Source organism: Siniperca chuatsi, linkage group LG5 (genome assembly GCF_020085105.1).
Source record: "Siniperca chuatsi isolate FFG_IHB_CAS linkage group LG5, ASM2008510v1, whole genome shotgun sequence".
NCBI lineage: Eukaryota > Metazoa > Chordata > Actinopteri > Centrarchiformes > Sinipercidae > Siniperca > Siniperca chuatsi.
The window spans coordinates 815001-832500 of NC_058046.1; the positions used below are offsets into that span (position 1 = coordinate 815001).

Genomic DNA, 17500 nt, shown 5'->3' on the forward strand with positions numbered 1-17500 from the left:
AGTTAACTAGCTAACTAACAATTTTTACTAGATGCTAGCTAGCTAACTTTAACTTTAAGCATTAGCGAGGGGAGAGAGAGAGAGAGGGGAGAGAGGGGGAGAAAGAGGGGGGAGAGAAAGAGGGGAGGGAGGAGGGAGAGAGAGAGGGGGAGAGAAAGAGGGGAGAGAGAGAGGGAGAGAGAGAGGGGAGACATAGGGGAGAGAAAGAGGGGGAGAGAGAGAGGGGAGGGAGAGGGAGAGAGAGGGGGGAGACATAGGGGAGAGAAAGAGGGGAGAGAAAGAGAGGGGGAGAGAGAGAGAGAGAGACAGAGGGATAGAGAGAGGGAGAGAGAGAGGGGAGAGAGGGGGAGAGAGAGGGAGAGTGACAGAGGGGATAGAGAGAGGGGGGAGAGAGAGGGGGGGAGAGAGGGGGGAGAGAGAGAGAGAGTGACAGAGGGGAGAGAGAGAGGGGAGAGAGAGGGGGAGAGAGGGGGAGAGAGAGGGAGAGAGAGGGGAGAGAGAGGGGAGAGAGAGAGAGAGGGGGGAGAGAGAGGGGAGAGAGAGGGGGAGGGGAGAGAGAGAGAGAGAGGGGGAGAGAGGAGAGAGAGAGGGGAGGGGGAGAGAGAGAGAGAGAGAGAGAGGGGAGAGAGGAGAGAGAGAGAGAGAGGGAGAGAGGGAGAGAGGAGAGAGAGAGAGAGAGAGGAGAGAGAGGAGAGAGAGAGAGAGAGGAGAGAGAGAGAGAGAGGGAGAGAGGGGGGAGAGAGGGGAGAGAGAGAGAGGGGGAGGGGAGAGAGAGGGGGAGGGGGAGGGGGAGAGAGAGAGGGGGGAGAGGAGGGAGCTGTTTCAACGCGCCTCCCACCTGCTGATTTTGACAGGGAATCGTTCATAAATTCAAAAGCTCTGCTAATGCAGTGCTAATGCTGTGCTAACGCTGTGCTAGCGCTGTGCTAACGCTGTGCTAACGCTGTGCTAGCGCTGTGCTAACGCTGTGCTAACGCTGTGCTAGCGCTGTGCTAGCACTACGTTCTTGCGAGTGCTGTGCTAGCACTGTGCTAGCGCTACGTGTGAGTGCTGTGCTTACTAAACGTGCTCTTTGATTTCGGGGGTTCGGGGCTTGTTGCACCAATGTTGAGACCAAACCTGCGGCCTTTTGCAATTTGGTCAATCAGACCGTGTTTCCCTGCTTCTCCTGCCTGCTTAAGGCCTTTACAGCCAGCTGTAACAGTTAAAGTGCGGACAGATGAAGCTGCTGCAGCGCTACAGGACTGTTTTGAGTGCACAGACCACCCAGGAGAACCACATCAACCTTGAGGAGTACACATCATTGTTTGCCCTGCCATGATCAGTTTTACCTGTGTCTTGTCGTCTCGCCTACCTGGTTGTATGTAAGTCTGTGTGTTCCCTTTGTTCAGTGCCAGTTCGTCTTCGCCCTCGTGTCAAGCGTTCTAGCTCTTTCCCCGGCGTTCTTTGGTGTTTTTGGATTTTCTACCTGGTTTATTTGGACCTTGCATGGATGTTGGGCTTTGGCTACTCCCTGTCGGAATTGTTTGCCTTTGTTGGACTACCTTTTCCTGGTTTGATCCCTGCCTGACAATCCATGTAAGCCCTTGTGTTCTCCAATAAATCATTGAACTTTACCAGCTCTGCCTCTGTGCCTGCGTTTGGGTCCAATCCCTTGTATTCCCAGTGTTCCCTGTTTGACAACCCACGACAGTACGAACTGGCCAGAAATGGACCCAGCAGGTAAGTCATTGTGTGTGGAGGAACTAAATGAGGTGGCTTACACCTTGGAGTGCCTTCTTAAATACTGCAAAAATGCCACAAGTATAGACCATAAAGAGCAGTTCTGACAATGGCATGCCAGTTTCTTCCAAGCCCTGGTTGTTAAAATTGCTACCTGGATTTGTAGAGGGTTTTATTAACTCTACAGCCTCCTCTGCACCCAAGCCTCAGCCAAAGCTCCCCAGTTTTCAGCCTGCACTGTGGCCTGCTAGTCAGCCAGCTAGCATCCAGCCAGCTTGCATCTAGCCTGCACCTCAGCCCGTTAGTGTCCTGGAGGCACCTTCTGGAAAACCCTCCAGAAGGAAGCGTGGCTCCCGCCGACATCATGCTTCTTCGTTGCCCAGCTGCTTGTCCTCACCGCTGCCCAGCGTTATAGAGACTCAGCTTTCCAGCGCCACGGAGATGGCTCTAGTCCTGTCTGGTTCCCAGTCGGCGGTTCGGGCCAATACCTGTTCCTGCGCCGCAGCCATGCCCTGTCCCGATTGGGCCACCGCTGCCACGGCCTGCCTCTGCTTCCTGAACTGCTGCTATCACCAATCTCTGAGCTCCAGCAACCATGTCCAGTCCCTGCTGGGCCGCAGCAACCTCCAGTTTCTGAGGTACAGCAGTCTGCTGAACATCCTGAGCTGCAGCTGTCTCCTTTTACTGTGCTGCATGAAACCGCTGAGTCTGACCTGCATCAGTCTTCAGTTCCTGAGCTGATGCAATCACCAGTTCCTGTAGAGCCACAGCAGCCTCCGATTCCCCCGAGCTGCAGCAACATCCAGTTCCTATTCAGCATCAGCCTCCCGGGTTCTCTGTCGCCGGTCTCCAGTCCTGCAGACCTGCCGCCAGTCTCCTGCTCACATCTCCAGCCATGTTGCCGGTCTCCAGAGAAGATTAATCTACGTTGCCGGCCACCAGCTCGACTCCTGAAGAGTCCCGCCTTTGCCGCTGGTCTCCAGAGGTGCTCCGCATGTCTGGTCGCCCCCTTGTCCTGCTCTGCTCCCAAGTCAGTATCCTAGTGTTTTTCTCAAGTGTTGTATGGAGTTATACTTTGTTCTCTTGGACCTTGCCTGTTTCTTTGGATTTTGCCTGTTGGACTTGTTTGCGTCATTTGGACTGCTTCTCTGTTCTGCCCACTGCCTGCCTGGTAATCCTTGTAATCCTTGTTGTCATCCATTAAATCTTTGAACTGCACCTGCCCTGCTTACATGTCTGCGTTTGGGTCCAAACCGTTGTGTTTCCCGCTTGACTACACAACAAAAATCATTCCCCAACCGGAAAGCCTGGATGGATGGCGAGGTGAGGCCAGGAGACAAGGAAGCTTCCAGCGCCAGCAGAGCGAGACTGAAAGCTGGTGGATCGTATTGATGGACATGAGTCCTCATCTGTGAAGTTTTTGTAATGATTTGAAAAACTTCATGCATAATGAAAATAAAAATAATAAATAAAAATCTGTTCTACACTCTGGACGTTCTTGTTTTGTTTTACAGTGTTAAGTGTAACTCATTTTGCCAGAAATTTGTGAAATGTCATTAAATGCACATTTACAGTGGCCTCTTTTTGTGTGTTTGTGTGTATGATTATGGGAAATCATCATATTACACAATAAGAAATATTATATAATTTACCTATATTAGTATTATTATTATTTAATATAAAAGTAGCCATGAGACAGGAGATAACCAGTGTAATACCTAACCCACCAGCGTGTGATCTGTCCCAGTTCCCAGAAGCTCTTTTTTAACCCAGCAGTGGTTTGACTTGCTCTCTAACCTTCCTCTCCTCCTCCTCCTCCTCCTCCTCCTCCTCAGTGGAGCTCCGGGCATGCTGCTCCTCACCGTCCTGCAGTGCTGTTCGGTGGCTCGCTGTGGCTGCGAGCCTCGCCTGGTGAACATCGGCGCTGTGCTGAGTCAGAAACGCTACGAGCAGGTGTTTAAGGAGGCGGTGAGCCAGGCCAACACTCTGTACGGGAGAGACAAGTTCAAGATGAACGCCATCTCTGTCACACACAAACCCAACGCCATCCAGATGGCTCTGTCCGTCTGTGAGGACCTCATCTCCAACCAGGTGAGGGCTCGTCCTGTCACCTGACTCGTCCTCAGCTCGTCTTTGCTTTAGGGTTCGATTCCTTGTATGTGAACACATGCTTGGCCAGTTAATCTGATTCCGATCCTGAAATTAGATTTAAAGTTAAAGGAAATTGAAAGGAAACTTAATTGAGGTAAATCCTCGTCTTCTCTTCCTCTCGGAGAGTTAGATGTTCAGATTGATTCCACTCTCATGTCTGTACGGTAAATATGAAGCCACAGCCAGCAGCTAGTTAGCTTAGCTTAGCATAAAGACTAGAATCGATATAATAATATCGAGCTTCTAGCTCTCGGCCAGAAATCATAGAAACGTATTTCCCCAAATGTTGAACTATTCCTTTAAATACAGAGTGCAGCTGGTCACATGATCACACAGGTCGTAAAAAGTTATTTTTAAGAGAAACCACAGGTCAAATGGTGAAGCTTTCATCAAAGGAGTCGGGACAGGAGGATTGTGGGTAATGTAGTTCTACCTGCTTTGTTGCTAAATGTCCTGTGTGAAGGTGAAGCTTAAACCTCTGAGCTGAAACGATTAGTCGATAAATCGATTAAAAGGAAAATTGATCATTAACAAATGTGATAATCAATTAATAGTTAACCCTTTCAGTCCCAGGCCAAAAACTGTGTATTTTTCCTACTTCAGTTATCAGCCTCTGAGTCTCTCATTAGCTTAAAATATGGATGTTTTGCATGTTTTCTTTTTCACAATAATCACGACTGTTTGAAAATCAAGATTTATTTGATGTGAACAATATTTGCAGTCAAGGTTTATTGTGAAAAATATAAACATGTAGATTTTAGGGTTGCCTGTAAAAAATAACTATAAAATGCATTTGATCAGAACTGTGAAGGTGTCAGATGTGAGAGCTGATCACAGAACAGTAACACAACTAATCAGTGACGTCTGGGAGAAGCTCACCGACCTTTCTGACTTCATGGGGTCAAAGGTCGAATACTAGAATGTGAATAGTTCAGTAAAGCATCATAACCAATGACTAACAGGAAACAGTTTACAGCCTCTAACACCATTAAGTCGACACACATGTTGATCGGATGATGTTTATAGAAATATAAATGTTCGAGAAAATAATTGGCACATTCCCTCATCAGTTCTACATTGCCTTTTTTTTTTTTCTGTTAAGCTACTGTCAATAAAACTCAACGCTTCCTGCAGGTGTTTCACATTAAAAGCCTACCACCAATAAGAGGCATTATGCCATATGGAGGACCTTTAATGTGAAACATCTGTGCAGCTGCTGCTGACCATTTCCTGATGGAACCCATCAGATAAACTTTAATTCATTAGCAAATAAATGTTCTTCATCGCCAGTTTAATAAAGTACGGATTCACATTTTAATAGAGCTGATTATTCATTTCATGCAGTTGAATATTTACTACAGATGTTGGCGTTGCAACAGCAGTTGTTATTAACTGATATGATGAAACTGCAGATGATAAAAACACAACAGCGTTCATAAAGTCTCGTCCACAAGTTTCCAGAATTAAACCTCAGAGCTTTTAATCTCAAACATTCAAAGTTTTAGCAGCAGCCTCTTTGTGACCTTAAGATCTCAATCTGTGATTAAAGACAAATAAAAATAAATGGACTGATGTCTGAAGGAGCAGCTGCTGCACCAAACACGTCAGCTCGTTTGTCTCATCTAGTTTGTCTTCTTTAGTTCAGCCCACTTAGTCTGAGACATCTCATCTGTCTTTAGTCTCATCTGTTCAGTTTGTTGTTCCAGAAGTTTCCTCCACTAACAGAAAGAATCTGCTGCGTCCACTCAAAGAATAAACTGAGGAGCAGCTGCTCTCAGATCAGATTCAGATTTATTTTGACTTCATGCCTCATCACACAGCACATGAAAACAACAAACAGAAAAGACTTAAAACCAGTAATCAGTCAGCTCCTCCTTGTAAATGAGATCTTAATTGCAGTTGGGTGCATTAAGTAAAAAAATCCCATTATTTCTTGGAGTCAAATCTGAACTCAGACATGAAACACATATTTTTAGATTCAGTGTGACTCGCACTTCCAGATATCATCATCCGTCCAGAATAAACCTCCAGGAATCCACTTAAAAGCGGCTGCAGAACCTGCCTGAGAATCCTGCTGTTTCTAAGTTTCCTTCAGTCTCACAGTGATCCAGAGACAGCTGTCTGTCCGTCCACGGGTCCACTGCAGACAGGAGCTGCTGACTGCTGGTTCGGCTGCTCTGATGGGACAGTCTGACTGCATGTGAACACATACAGGCTAAAAAAACATGGGTCAAGTTGTCGCTCACAGCTAACTCACTGACTCCATGGCAACTCTTTTGCACTATTACTTATATTATTACATTGTATTATTATACCGTACATACTTATCATCAACTGGTAAATCCACTTTGTACTTTACGCTTATTTTAATTTTATACTTATATCTACTTATATCCTGTGTACTTAATTTATCTGACCTGTATTATATTTTTTGCTTAGTACTTCCTGTGTGACTGACGTAAAGGTGAGCAGCTGTAACAAAAGAGTTTCCCTTCGGGGATCAATAAAGTATTTCTGATTCTGATTCTGAACATTATACTGTACTTCCTGTTTACATCCCTCAAAGCATTATGGGAACTGTGGTCCCAAAACTTAGAGCATGATTATTCCCCAAACAAGACAAAGAATAACAGGAGTGACAAAATCCATTAATATGAACGTTGTTCATGTTGCACTATCAATATATTTTTTGACATGACTGAGCCTGAGAACGTCTCATCAGCATGGTTTTATATTCCTGGGACACCGACTCTCTCCTCGATCCATTCGTATACTGATGTTTGCTCTGTGTTGAAAACCTGTGGACATACACTCACAAACTGTCCCCAAAACACGTATAGTACAACTCACATGCAAACTGAAAATAACAGCGTATGACAGCTGTTTTTAAGTCCTATGAACCAACTCAAGACAACTTTATATTATTTTGCAGTGTAATGTAGAGCGCTGTGATGATACTGAACCAATGACCCAATGCATGTTTCAATGTTAAATGTCAGAAGGATACAGATTTATAGAAACTTATATATTGAAAGTAACATCAGACTCTGGTCATTTGTTATTACCATTAGGAAGATTAATTTAGATGGACTGATGGCTTCAGTCATGAAGGACAAAAAGAGTAAATCCAAAGCCCTGAAAGACAAATTATGTGTCACAATCATTTTCACGGCTGCAGGGAGGAAAAAGGCGACATGCTGGATAGGAACAGGGTAAAGTAAGACTTTTAATTTTAGAATGAAATGCTGGTTTCTTTAATATGAATTTAGAGTTTTCCCCCATCTTCTTCTGGTGCCAGCAGCTGCGACTGAAAGTGTTCAGAGGTTATGGAGACGTTGCATCCTGGTTATGTTATTATTCATGACTCTAAAAGGCAAAACTACATTCAGTGGTCAGTCAAGTCTCCTCAAAATAAAAGTGTTAGCAGCAGCTGTGACCGGAAGAAACAAATACCTGCCTGTACTATAATATCTCACCTGGAACGTTTAGACGTTTCACATTAAGAGCCTTGAGCCACTTGAAGGCTTTTATTTTTGAAACGTTTGTAGGAAGTGTTGCGTTTCACTGACAGCAGCAATAAAAAAAAGTAAAACCTGTTGGAATTAATTATCGAGGTAAACAAATCCTTTCACACACAAAATCTACAAATCTCTCAGGTTATCAGGTGAATAAATGGCTACAGTTTGTTTTCCAGCAGGTTTTGTTGTTTTATGAATCAATGAGAGGAATTTAATGATACGCTGAAGACAAAGTCAGGACATTAGTTAATATTAATATTAATGTTTTTTTTCCAAACAAACACATAAAACAGAAAGATGGGCAGAGAAAAGACGACAACATTTTCACATTCAACATCCTTCAATAATGTGTTTCCTTTGTAGAAGAAATGAGGCCAACATGGCGTCGACGTGTCGGACAGAGGCTTTGTTGTAGAGCGAGAGAGACAATCAGAGACAGACACAGAAAAACACCGACAGATGCATGTGGAGCAGAATCAGGCAGATACCCGCCGATAATAAACATTCAACAGAGAGCGCTCACATGTTTTAATCACCTTAAATCAGCCCCCGAGACCCCCTCCATCCCAAAGCCCTCCAGACCCAGGAGCTGAGCCCAGAACAGAGTCCCCTATGTCAGCTGGTGCTGAGACTCACTGTTTAACACGTTCAACTCTGATCTCAGATTTCAAAGAGCTCAACATTAAAAATACTCTGAGGAGACGGAGGCAGGATCCTGCTGATCAATATGTATCAACACAACCTGAGGACATGCACACACACACACATTCATAAAAAAATGTTGCAGTGTTTATGTAGTTTTCACTTACTTGTATTTGCATTTTTAACTGCAAGTCAATATTTATTATTATTATCTTACTTATCTGTCTATATTCTAATAGCACATGTTTTTATTTCACACTTGCTTTGGCGATGTTAACGTCTGTTTCACACAATGCCAATAAAGCCCCACTGAACTGAAGTGAATTGAGAGAATCCGAGACAGTTAGAGAGAGACGGACGTCAGAATATCATCCTCTCTCTTTCTCTGCAGATGTAATCCGTCCATCCGTCCCAGAGGAGAGATTATAGACAGCAGCACACACACACACACACACACACACACTATAAAGGCTGTACAACTGTGTGTTTGCTGCAGGCTGGTTCTCTCTACATGTGTGAAGTGATGTAGAAATAATTTCAGTGTTTCCATCATCACAAACAGCCGGTGATGGAGGAAGTACTCAGGTCCTGTACTGCAGTAAAAATACTAACACACACTGTAAAATACTCTGTTACGAGTAAAAGTCCTGCAGTGAAAATGTAACTTCAGTAAAAGTGTGAGAGTGTGATCAGGAAAAAGCCCTTAAAGCATTAAAGCAGTGCAGCGTCCCTGTGGCTGCTGTGCTGTTATATATTCTATCATCAGGTTATTATTCCTCGTGCATTAATGTAAAGCAGGATGTTGCTGCTGCAGCTGGTGGAGCTGGAGCTCATGTTGAACCGGTTTGTATCGGACTGCAGCTGATGATGCTTTTCATTCTGGATCCATCTGCTGATTCTTATCTCCATCGATCGATCCATCGATCGGTTTGGAAAACTTGTGAAAACAGTGAGAAACGCCTTCACGACGACCCAGAGCCCAAAGTGACGCCTTCACCGTGTCGTTGTGTCCGACCGACAGTCCAAAGCTCAACCTCAAACTTCAGTTTTATTTATATAGCACAAATTCATAACAGAAGTTATCTCATTGCACCAAATTCCACCTAGAATTTTAAAATAATAATAATAATGTAATGGTAGTGGTAATAATAATGACAATAATAGTAACAGAGCCAATAACAACAACTGTAGTAGCAGTTGTTGAGCAGGAACACGGGGGCAGCAGGTGGCCCACAACCACAGATCCAGACTCTGCAGGAACACAGGGGCAGCAGGTGGCCCACAACCACAGATCCAGACTCTGCAGGAACATGGGGGGCAGCAGGTGGCCCACAACCACAGATCCAGACTCTGCAGCTCTGGAGGCAGAAATACCTGCTGAAAGCAACAGAAGGAGAGAGGAGAGAGACGAGAAAGCACAGAACTACGGGAGAGAGAGGATGTCGAGTTAGTAACATGCAGTAATAGGATAAAAATGCATCCAGACGGAGAGGGAGAGGAGAGAGGGAAAGAGGTGCATCATGGGAAGTCTCCCGGCAGTCTAGGCCTATATCAGCATAACTAAGGGATGGTTCAGGGCTCACCTGAGCCAGCCCTAACTATAAGCTTTATCACAGAGGGAAGTCTTTAGCCTACTCTTAAATGTGGAGATGGTGTCTGCCTCCCAAACCCAAACTGGGACCTGGTTCCACAGGAGAGGAGCTTGATAACTGAAGGCTCTGGCTCCCAGTCTACTTTTGGAGACTCTTGGAACCACGAGTAACCCTGCATCCTGGGAGCGCAGTGTTATTAACAATAATCAAAATAGTTGGCAAGTAATTTTCTGTCGATCGCCTAATTGATTAATGGACTAATCGTTTCAGCTGTACTTGTATAAACTGCTGGGGTGTTCATGCATATAAGAGACAATATAGTTTATAAAAATCTAGTTTCAGTTGATCAGAAAGATTGGAAATAAACCCCCAGTTTAACCTGGATTAAATTTTTTCTTCTTCGTCTTCTTTTTCTGCAGGTGTATGCAATCCTGGTCAGTCACCCTCCACAGTCCAACGACCACCTGACTCCGACACCCGTCTCCTACACCGCCGGTTTCTACCGAATCCCTGTGGTTGGCCTGACGACTCGCATGTCCATCTACTCTGACAAGGTAACCTGAATCCCCACCGACACTGTGATCCCACCTGCAGCAGTTTCCTGAGTCTCACAGGATGATGCTGATAGTTTAAAACTCAGCAGAAAATCTGTTTTCACACTTCTTCTCCATCTTCAGTGTTTCTTTATCGTGGTGTTCCTCAGGGCTTCATCCTGGGTCCTTTCATATTTTCTGACTGACAATAATTTCTGTATGTCACAAAACTTCCTTCTGCTTAATCAGTTCTTAATCAGTTTGGCAGATGCCCCAAAGCAGACTCAGGAAAACAGAGTAAGAGTAACAATCAATAACAAGTAAAAACAAATGAATGCAGGTAAAACCAGCAAATACGAACAAGTTAAAATGACAATAAGACAGGAACCATCTTTTTGATAACTGCAAATTGTTTGCTAGAGTGCAAGTTAAGGTATTTTATTACTGTGAGGTGAATTATCCGTAGAGGTTTCCTCTCTCCAAAACAAACGGACCAGGTGATTAAAACCAGTAAAAACACTGAATAAAGCAGATTCACGTTAAGAATCAGTGTTTCTCCAACGCTGTTTGGCGAACTCAGGATGACCCAGAGGGGCTGCGAGCCGAGCTGCTGCTAACTTCAGACGTCCGATGACTAAAATCCTTCATCCGGTTAAAATATATAGTTAAAAATGACAGAGATATAAAAACTGTATCCTAAAAATGTGGCTTAAAACTGGTTAAAGTCAGTTTATGACAGCTTCTGGCAGACAACCACAATGCTGATGCAGGCGAAAAGGGGATATGGATATGACGCCATACCTGATTAAAATTAGGGATTTCTCTGGGTTTGAAACTTGTTGGAAACATTTGGGATAATGTAAGTACACAACTCAATAAAATACAGAAGTCTAGTTTTTAGACATTTTAATGCGGAAAAGTTACATATTATACCTTTAAACTATTAGGTTAAGATACCATTTATTCCAACTCTTGGTTCACTAGTCTGGCTGGATTAACCTGCGACACCCTAACAAATGTGTACAGTTTTTCTATACTGAAATACCTGGCGTCAAGTTTACTGTATGAAAATTTGATTAAACTAGAAATACATAAAGAATATAATTGGAATGAGTGAAAATAGTCCCCAACAAATGCACTATTTCCTCCTGTTAGTTTGATAAAAACTACAGTGAGCAGCTGTTTTAGGAAATTAATAAGCCTTTTTTAAACATGAAACTATATATTTGTGTATTTGTGTAAAGATTTACGTCTTCAGTAGGAACCAATGGCGTCGTCTTGGCGAGAGAGAGAGAGAGAGAGGAGAGAGCCGGTTACAGGGCTTGTCATTATTGGCATTTTGGTGCTAGCTAGCTAATTCACAAGGCAAGACGTGAAGGACATACAAAGCTTTTTGGATGAAGGCAACGAGGCTTGGCTTGGCTAGAGGAGGTGGAGGAAGAGTAATCTCCTTTTGCTGTAGCAGCAGATGAGTCAGGGTGCCTCATCTTCAAGCTCAGGTTGGTGAAGAAGAGGGCTCTTTAGCTAGCTAGCTCAGTGGTATTTCCAAGGCACACCTTTACATATGATTATAGCTATGTAAATCATCATAAATAAGACTATCATAAGTTTGAGAACCACTGGTCTAGCTAGCCTGCACATACAACACCCTACAGTCCTTAGACCCTCGATGTTGTGAAAGCCAGCCTACGCACCTGACTAGAGCAGTGTCTCACATGTTATATTAATTTTACTCTGGGCTGATGTTTCAGGATTCTAACAACGCCTCTGGTAGGAACCAATGGGCTCGAAGCTGAGAGCCACAGACTGGAAGTCAGACAGTATTGAGAGACGGACTGAGATGTTGTTGTTGAGTCTGAACATGAGATTTATTAATAATAACAGAAATATAGACAGAATTCTATTTTAATATTATAGTCTGAATATTTCTGATTGAACAGCTGCGTCTTCTTCTTAAACTTATTCTGAGTCTGGACTTATTTTAATATGTTGTAATAAAGTGAATATTTTTTTGGGCTTTGTTTTCTGTATTCGGTTCTTGGTTGTGCTTCTTACTCTTAAACAGTATTTTTGTTCCTGACAGTGACACATTTAATGAGAGTGTGTTATTTGATAAAGTTTAGTATTATGACCCTGGTAGGTGTTTATGCAGTATAACAGAGAGTCATACATGTTGATACTGTCCTGTTGTATCTCCAGGCTCCATTAAGTGCAGGTTGTAGAATAGTGAGTCCAGCTCGTCCCAGTTCAGAGACTCTCTCAGATGTGTGATTGAACTGGAAACCACTCTCAGGTTTACAATATTGATGAAATAATTCAGAGTGTCATCAGTCCCAGAGTATCCCAGCACTCCCAGTGAACAACGCTCCAGTTCCTCTCCAGTTTATTCCAGAGGATTTAGAATAGTGATGAAATATTCACGTTTATCGGTTGTTTCAGGTGGAGTCAGCTCCTCCCGTTCCATATTATAGAAATATATTTAGAAAACCAAAAACATTATCAAAAAGATATTCAGTTAACCTCTTAAACACGCCTACGTCCTCGGCCGACATTACTGTCTTTCAGAGGCGCAGCGGCTCAGTTTCCATCTGTTGGTACCAACCGTGTCATGCTAGCTTGTCAGGAAGAAGGGCTAACGCTCCAAAGTCAGGCAAAATTTTGGCGAGGGAAAAAATGGCATGGCCATTCTGAAAGGGGTCCGTTGACCTTTCACCTCAGGATATCTGAATGAAAATGGGTTCTGTGGGGACCCACGAGCCTCCCCTGTACAGACACTTTATGCTAATCCCATGCAGGTTTTTGCATGCTGTATAATGTGTTGTCTTCGCCTCTTCTAAAAATGGTGTATTCGAATATTTCTGCACACAGGGGTCCCTAAACAGTATTGGAACTGCATAAATTGGGTATGATTGGAAAGCTGAGACTCTTGTGGATTCAATGAGCACAATTGTATTCATATGTGATGATATTAATCCCCATACTAGCCGTTTCATTGTAGTGAGACCATTTTTTGAAACTTGTGACCTCGAGGATAATCACAGCCTCCTGAAACTTTACAACCACAAACTAGAGTCCCAGGGCATTCAGAGGATGTATGGCTTCACAATAAGAGGGTTCTGAGCAATTTCCAGAACAGAAAAATGCAATTCTTACAGAAATCTCCAAATGTCGATGTTTTTGATACCAAATCACAGCACGGATTGGTTACATTTTGCACCAAATCTGTGTAACAAACGGTATCAACCCAAAACTGCTGCAACAACTTATGAGACATAATTGAGCATCATATACTTCCATCACACACACTCACTCACAAATTTAAATCGGCACCTAACCAAAACACAACGTTTATTACAGATTTATGACTAGAAACACTTGACACAGCTTGGGGAAGAAGCTATTTTTCAGGCTGGAGGTGCAGCATGAAAGACCGTATGACGTCTGCCTGATGGAAGCAGTTCAGACAGACGGTGGCATGGGTGTGAGGAGTCTTTACAGATGCTGGTGGCTTTCCTGAGGCAGCGTGAGCTGTAGACGTCTTCCAGAGCTGTGAGCTGTGTCCCAGTAATCTTCTGTGCGCTGCAGACGACCCGCTGAAGAGCTTTCCTATCAGCTGCGCAGCTGAGATACCACACAGAGATGCAGGATGTTAGGATGCTCTCGGTGGTGCAGCGGTAGAAGGTCACCAGCAGCTGTTCGGGCAGACCAGCTTTCTTCAGCATCCTCAGGAAAAACAACCGTTGCTGTGCTGTCTTGACCAGTGCAGTGGTGTTAGTGGGCCATGTGGACCTCAGAGATGTGGATGCCCAGGAACCTGAAGCTGGACACTGACTCCACTTTGTCCCCGTTGATGAAGACTGGGGCGTACTCGTCATTCTGTGACCTTCAGAAGTTCATGATTAGCTCCTTGGTCTTTGCGGTATTGAGGTACAGGTTGTTCTCTGAGCACCAGCTCACCAGGTTCAATACATCCAGATCAGCCCAGTCAAGATAAAGATCCCCTGCCCCCCCCCCTAAAAAAGACAAAAGTGGGTCTATGGCAGGGATGAGTGGAGTGGAAGAGGTTAAAGCTCCATCCTCCATTCTTGTCCAATGTAAATCTGGAACTTGAAACAACGTTTGTCATAAATCAGGATACAAAGGACGGTAGAGATGTTTTCCACCTCGTTCACGTCACAATACTCACAGATTCTTTCATCTTCATCCACTCTGGATCTTCACGTGTCATCTGATCTGTGCACAGAGTCATCGCTTACGTTTAAACAAATTATACTTTCTCAATTTCGGCTTTTGCCAAAACGAGTGTTAGTGCTGCTGCCGAGTAGCAGCTCTTTGCTTGGGTGAGGAGACGATTCAAGGACGCTTCAAAGGTGCGTTAGGTCAGAGAATAGTGTGAAAAGTTTTCTGATATAACTAGTAACTATTTGTAAGACTAGTAGAGCTAGATAAGCAGGGAAGACGGCTGGAGTACTCAGCGGGACATGCCTTTAAGATGATACTGCCAGTGGGGCCATCCACTGTAGTTTAACCTCTGCAGATACAGTAGATATAAGGCCGGGTCACGCTGCCGGGTATCTGCTCTTCGCTTGAGCGAGAGCAGGAGTTAAAGGCAGTTTAAAGGTAAGTTATGTCAGGGTTAGAAAACGGTGTCACCTGTCAGATATCCACTGCAGGTCCAAACATCAGTAGTGAGGCTACAAGGTTCAGACACAGATTCTCTCCAAGGTACCCTGTAAGTGCCGTCCTGAGACTCCCAGTCCCTGGAGGGTGGAGAGGAGGATCCGGTGGTTCACCGTTTAAAAAGCTGCTGAGGTCCACAGGATGACGACGGAGGAGAGGGAGGCTGCTCCAGCAGTGTGGAGTTCCTCAGACGGCGAGGAGGGCAGTCTCAGGCTCAGTGGCCTGCCTTGAAACCAGACTGGTGGGGGGGTCAGGCCGGTCGTTCTGGTGGAGATACGCAGAAAGTTGAGTGAAGACAGCGCGCTCAAGTGTTTTGAAAGAAATGGAAGAAGAGAGACAGGTCTGTAATTCTTTACTTCAGAAGTAAGAGTGTGGGGGGCCGTCTTGTGAGACTTTCCTACCTTCTCTGGATTCCCATGAAGATCAGAAATTCTAACAAGGATCGTCTTAACCACAACGCAACAAAGTGGGGGCGATGGAAGATAGTAAAGGTATCGTAGAAAAGGTTTCAGTCGTAGTCGTCTGGACGCTGTTTTCAGAATCAAGACGTTTGGCTCCCATCCGGAAGTCATTCTCAATTGATACGGATGACTTCCGGATGGGAGCCGAAACGTCTTGATTCTGAAAACAGCGTCCAGACGACTACGACTGAAACCTTTTCTACGATAGAACGCTCCTGGACGAATGACGGACTACACCGTCATAGTAAAGGTAATAGGTCAGATGTTCTTCTCTCTCTGGATGTTGAAGTCACCGAGAAGTACAGCCGGGGGCCATCTTCAGGGATGTTTGACAGGAGGACGCACCTGATGGGCGGGAACAGACAGCGTGGCGTTAGAAGGAAGAAGCAGTGAGGTGTGGAAGCCGGTGGAGAGAATGTCTCCATTTTGGGGGGGGGTCAGTAAGCCGGTGCCACCCCCTCTGCCTCTGGGTGTGTGGGTGAAGCAGTAGGCTGAGGAGAGGGCTGCAGGGGTGGAGGTGTTCCAAGTCTCAGTGAGAGCTAGGAAGTCCGGAGGTGGAGGCGTAGGAGGCGTAGCCGGAGATGCACTCAGGTCCACAGGCCCTCTGTGACAAGGTGCTGGGTGTGTGTGGAGCGGGTGGGGTAGATCAGATTACTGCACATAAATATCGTTATTTACTAAGACTAACACTCTCCTCTTCTCCTCTTTCCTCTTCAGAGCATCCACCTGTCGTTCCTGAGAACGGTGCCTCCGTACTCCCACCAGGCTCACGTCTGGTTCGACCTGATGAGAGAGTTCAGGTGGAACCACATCATCCTCATCGTCAGCGACGACCACGAGGGACGAGCCGCTCAGAAGAGGCTGGAGACGCTGCTGGAGGAGAGAGAGACCAAGGTCAGCTATGTACCGAACACACACTCACTCACAGTCAGTGTGAGGACAGGTGTGTGCTGCACATCGTGTGTGTGATGCTTCGTTCTAATCCAGGTGTGTGTTTGTTTGTCACTGCATGAGAAACAATGAGCTGCAGTGTGTTGTCTCATCAGTTCACCCCTCCATCCATCGGACTGCAGTTTCACTTCTATAACCCGTTTTGATCTGTAAACCGCAGAACTTTACAAAGTAAAGGCAGCGTTTATGTTAAGAACGTTTTATGTTAAAACAGGAAGAATCACCACCCACTTAGAGACCAGAGAAGAAAGCCGCTGCAGAACCTGCTGGTGTTAGCATGTTAGCATCTATCGGATTAGCAACAACATTTTCGACTTCCTCCAAAGTCACATTTCAGCTGATAAAATGCAGCAGAGAACCGGGGGGTCACTGTCTGCGAAGGAGACCAACAATAATCTGCAGCGAGCTAATCTCTCTCTGTTATCTATTTTAGCTAGTTAGCCTAGTTAGCCTTAGCATGTAGCTACATTAATGGATGTGAGTTTAAAAGCATTACTGAAGTTTGGAGCCTGTGTTGTAGTTTTACTGTTTGTGTTTGTCTCAGTCTGTGTGAATGTGTACGAGACTCTCTAAATATGTAGAAGAGTCCTCCTCCTGCTCCTCCTCCTACTGCTCCTGCTCCTCCTGCTCCTCCTGCTCCTGCTCCTCCTCCTCCCTGCTCCTGCTCCTGCTCCTCCTGCTCCTCCTCCCTTTTCCTGCTCCTGCTCCTCCTGCTCCTCTTCCTCCTCCTCCTTCTTTGGCTCTGAAGTTTGTTAGATTTTCTGTTCAGCTCAACTAATGTTTGTAGAACTGAAACTGCTCCCTGTATATCCTCCATCATCCCTCCATCATCCCTCCATCATCCCTCCATCATCATCTGATCCCTCCATCATCCCTCCATCATCCCTCCATCATCCCTCCATCATCCCTCCATCATCCCTCCATCATCCCTCCGTCATCCTCCATCATCCCTCCATCATCCCTCCATCATCCCTCCATCATCCCTCCATCATCCCTCCGTCATCCTCCATCATCCCTCCATCATCCTCCATCATCCCTCCATCATCCTCCATCATCCTCCGTCATCCTCCATCATCCCTCCATCATCCCTCCATCATCCCTCCATCATCCCTCCATCATCCCTCCGTCATCCTCCATCATCCCTCCATCATCCTCCATCATCCCTCCATCATCCTCCATCATCCCTCCATCATCCCTCCATCATCCCTCCGTCATCCTCCATCATCCCTCCATCATCCCTCCATCATCCC

General features: G+C 45.2%; 1 protein-coding gene across 4 annotated transcripts in view; it reads left to right on the forward strand.

Moving 5' to 3' along the window:
- Positions 1-17500, forward strand: part of grin1b (glutamate receptor, ionotropic, N-methyl D-aspartate 1b) — a 70819-nt gene that overhangs the window by 1098 nt on the left and 52221 nt on the right. For all 4 annotated transcript variants that reach the window (XM_044197410.1, XM_044197408.1, XM_044197409.1 and 1 more), the window contains exons 2-4: positions 3558-3813; positions 10045-10179; positions 16017-16193. In XM_044197410.1, coding sequence (XP_044053345.1) covers positions 3571-3813; positions 10045-10179; positions 16017-16193 — 555 coding nt within the window. In that variant the 5' untranslated portion in view covers positions 3558-3570. The remainder of the gene's footprint in view (positions 1-3557; positions 3814-10044; positions 10180-16016; positions 16194-17500) is intronic.